The sequence below is a fragment of the Oncorhynchus tshawytscha genome, linkage group LG10 (genome assembly GCF_018296145.1).
Source record: "Oncorhynchus tshawytscha isolate Ot180627B linkage group LG10, Otsh_v2.0, whole genome shotgun sequence".
NCBI lineage: Eukaryota > Metazoa > Chordata > Actinopteri > Salmoniformes > Salmonidae > Oncorhynchus > Oncorhynchus tshawytscha.
Window position 1 is genome coordinate 79,636,082 of NC_056438.1, and position 2,500 is coordinate 79,638,581.

The window sequence follows — 2,500 nt, forward strand, 5'->3', positions numbered from 1 at the left end:
ATTTCTACTGCTGATCTGACATGAGTCAGGCGTTCAACTGAAGACTGTTGGTCAGCACCTCATATGCAGTCTCTCAGCCTCTCTACCTCCGCCCCTCCAGAGCCCCCTCTCACTCAACCCCGTAGTGCTGTGGTGCTCCCATAGATTCAGTCAGCACATTTCAGGTCCTCACTTTCTCTCTCGGTTTCTCTCTCGCTCTCTCTTTCTGTCTCTCTCTCTCTCTCTCTGTCTCTCTCTCTCTCTCTTTACCCCCTCTCTCTCAATTACCTCTGTGGTGTCACTGTGACCTCTAATCTTTGACCTTTGACCTCCAGGGTACTGATGGTGAGTCAGGACCCAGGGGTCAGCAGGGTATGTTTGGCCAGAAGGGAGACGAAGGATCCAGAGGATTCCCTGGGCTACCTGGGCCCATTGGACTGCAGGTACGACTACACACACACACACACACACATGCGCACACACACACACAATCGTACACACAATCACACACACAGTGTCGGGCGTCGGTGTTGTTGGCTTCAGTTTGTATTTGCATCTGTCAAGGCAGCAGCTACTGTTCCTGGGGTTTATTATGGATCCCCATTAGTTCCTGCCAAGGCAGCAGCTACTCTTCCTGGGGTTTATTATGGATCCCCATTAGTTCCTGTCAAGGCAGCAGCTACTCTTCCTGGGGTTTATTATGGATCCCCATTAGTTCCTGCCAAGGCAGCAGCTACTCTTCCTGGGGTTTATTATGGATCCCCATTAGTTCCTGCCAAGGCAACAGCTACTCTTCCTGGGGTTTATTATGGATCCCCATTAGTTCCTGCCAAGGCAGCAGCTACTCTTCCTGGGGTTTATTATGGATCCCCGTTAGTTCCTGCCAAGGCAGCAGCTACTCTTCCTGGGGTTTATTATGGATCCCCGTTAGTTCCTGCCAAGGCAGCAGCTACTCTTCCTGGGGTTTATTATGGATCCCCGTTAGTTCCTGCCACACAGTGTGTGTCTGGAACTCCTTATCATCAGCATGCGTTTTCTAATGTCTGTTAAGTTAATGTAGGTCATGTGTCCTGACATATTTATATTTTTTTTGTCAGGACACATGACCTACATTAACTTAACAGACATTAGAAAACACATGCTGATGATAAGGAGTTCCGGACACACTGTGTCTCATATATATATAATGAGTAAACAAAGTTATTCTATATTGTTATGAAAGTTAGATAGTGAATCGGAAGTAGTGTAATGAAATATCATATCATATTTTCATATCAATGACTGCGTTTACACGGTCAGCCCAATTCTGATCTTTTGCCTAATTGTTGGCAAAAGAGCTGATCTGATTGGTCAAAAGACCAATCTGTGGAAAAAGATCAGAATTTGGCTGTGTGTTTAAATGAACTGTTTTTTGTTTGTTTTGTTGTTGTTGCAAGAACTGCCTCATCTATTGCAATCAGTATCATCATCACAGACTATGATACCATATTCAATGTAAAAAATAATAACAAAAGTGTCTTTGTTGTTGAGTATTAAAGTGAGTACCTCTCCTTTCTCAGGGCCTGCCTGGTACATCAGGAGAGAAGGGAGAGAACGGGGACGTCGGCCCAATGGTACGTCAGCCATTTTGGAATCACACCACTGTGCAGATGTACAAGAAGATAAAAAACTACATTATTGGATCCAGCCTGTGTTGGTGTCACTCATAACTCCATTGTGTTGTCAGGGATCTTATAGTTGACTGTTTGTTGTTTGTTGTTTATGTTGACAGGGTGTCGTTTATGTTGACGGGGTGTTATTGTTTATGTTGACAGGGTCCGCCTGGTCCTCCAGGTCCCAGAGGTCCCCAGGGTTCTAGCGGAGCTGACGTAAGTGTCTTCACCATCTCTGGTTTGAGTATATTATTATCAAATATTATATTTCTGTCACACTTGAGAACATGCTTGCTCCATACCTTACTGTATATTATGATGACAGACATTTTGATTTATTGTTTGATTGGTTAGTTGGTTGATTGATTGATTGGATGGTTGGTTGGTTGATTGGATGGTTGGTTGATTGGATGGTTAGTTGATTGGTTGGTTGATTGATTGATTGGATGGTTAGTTGATTGGTTGGTTGGATGGTTGGTTGATTGATTGGATGGTTGGTTGATTGATTGATTGGATGGTTGGTTGATTGATTGATTGGATGGTTAGTTGATTGGTTGATTGGATGGTTGATTGATTGATTGGATGGATGGTTGGTTGATTGATTAATTGGATGGTTTGTTGATTGGTTGGTTGGTTGATTGATTGGATGGTTAGTTGATTGGTTGGTTGATTGATTGATTGATTGGATGGTTAGTTGATTGGTTGGTTGGATGATTGGTTGATTGATTGATTGGATGGTTAGTTGATTGATTGGATGGTTAGTTGATTGATTGATTGGATGGTTAGTTGATTGATTGGATGGTTGGTTGATTGATTGATTGATTTATTGGATGGTTAGTTGATTGATTGATTGGTTAGTTGGTTGGTTG

General features: G+C 43.0%; 1 protein-coding gene across 1 annotated transcript in view; it reads left to right on the forward strand.

Moving 5' to 3' along the window:
* LOC112238531 (collagen alpha-1(XI) chain) overlaps positions 1-2,500 on the forward strand; it is a 182,083-nt gene that overhangs the window by 153,653 nt on the left and 25,930 nt on the right. Inside the window, exons 44-46 of the mRNA XM_042329158.1 lie at positions 315-422; positions 1,539-1,592; positions 1,794-1,847. Of these exons, the coding sequence (XP_042185092.1) occupies positions 315-422; positions 1,539-1,592; positions 1,794-1,847 (216 nt within the window). The remainder of the gene's footprint in view (positions 1-314; positions 423-1,538; positions 1,593-1,793; positions 1,848-2,500) is intronic.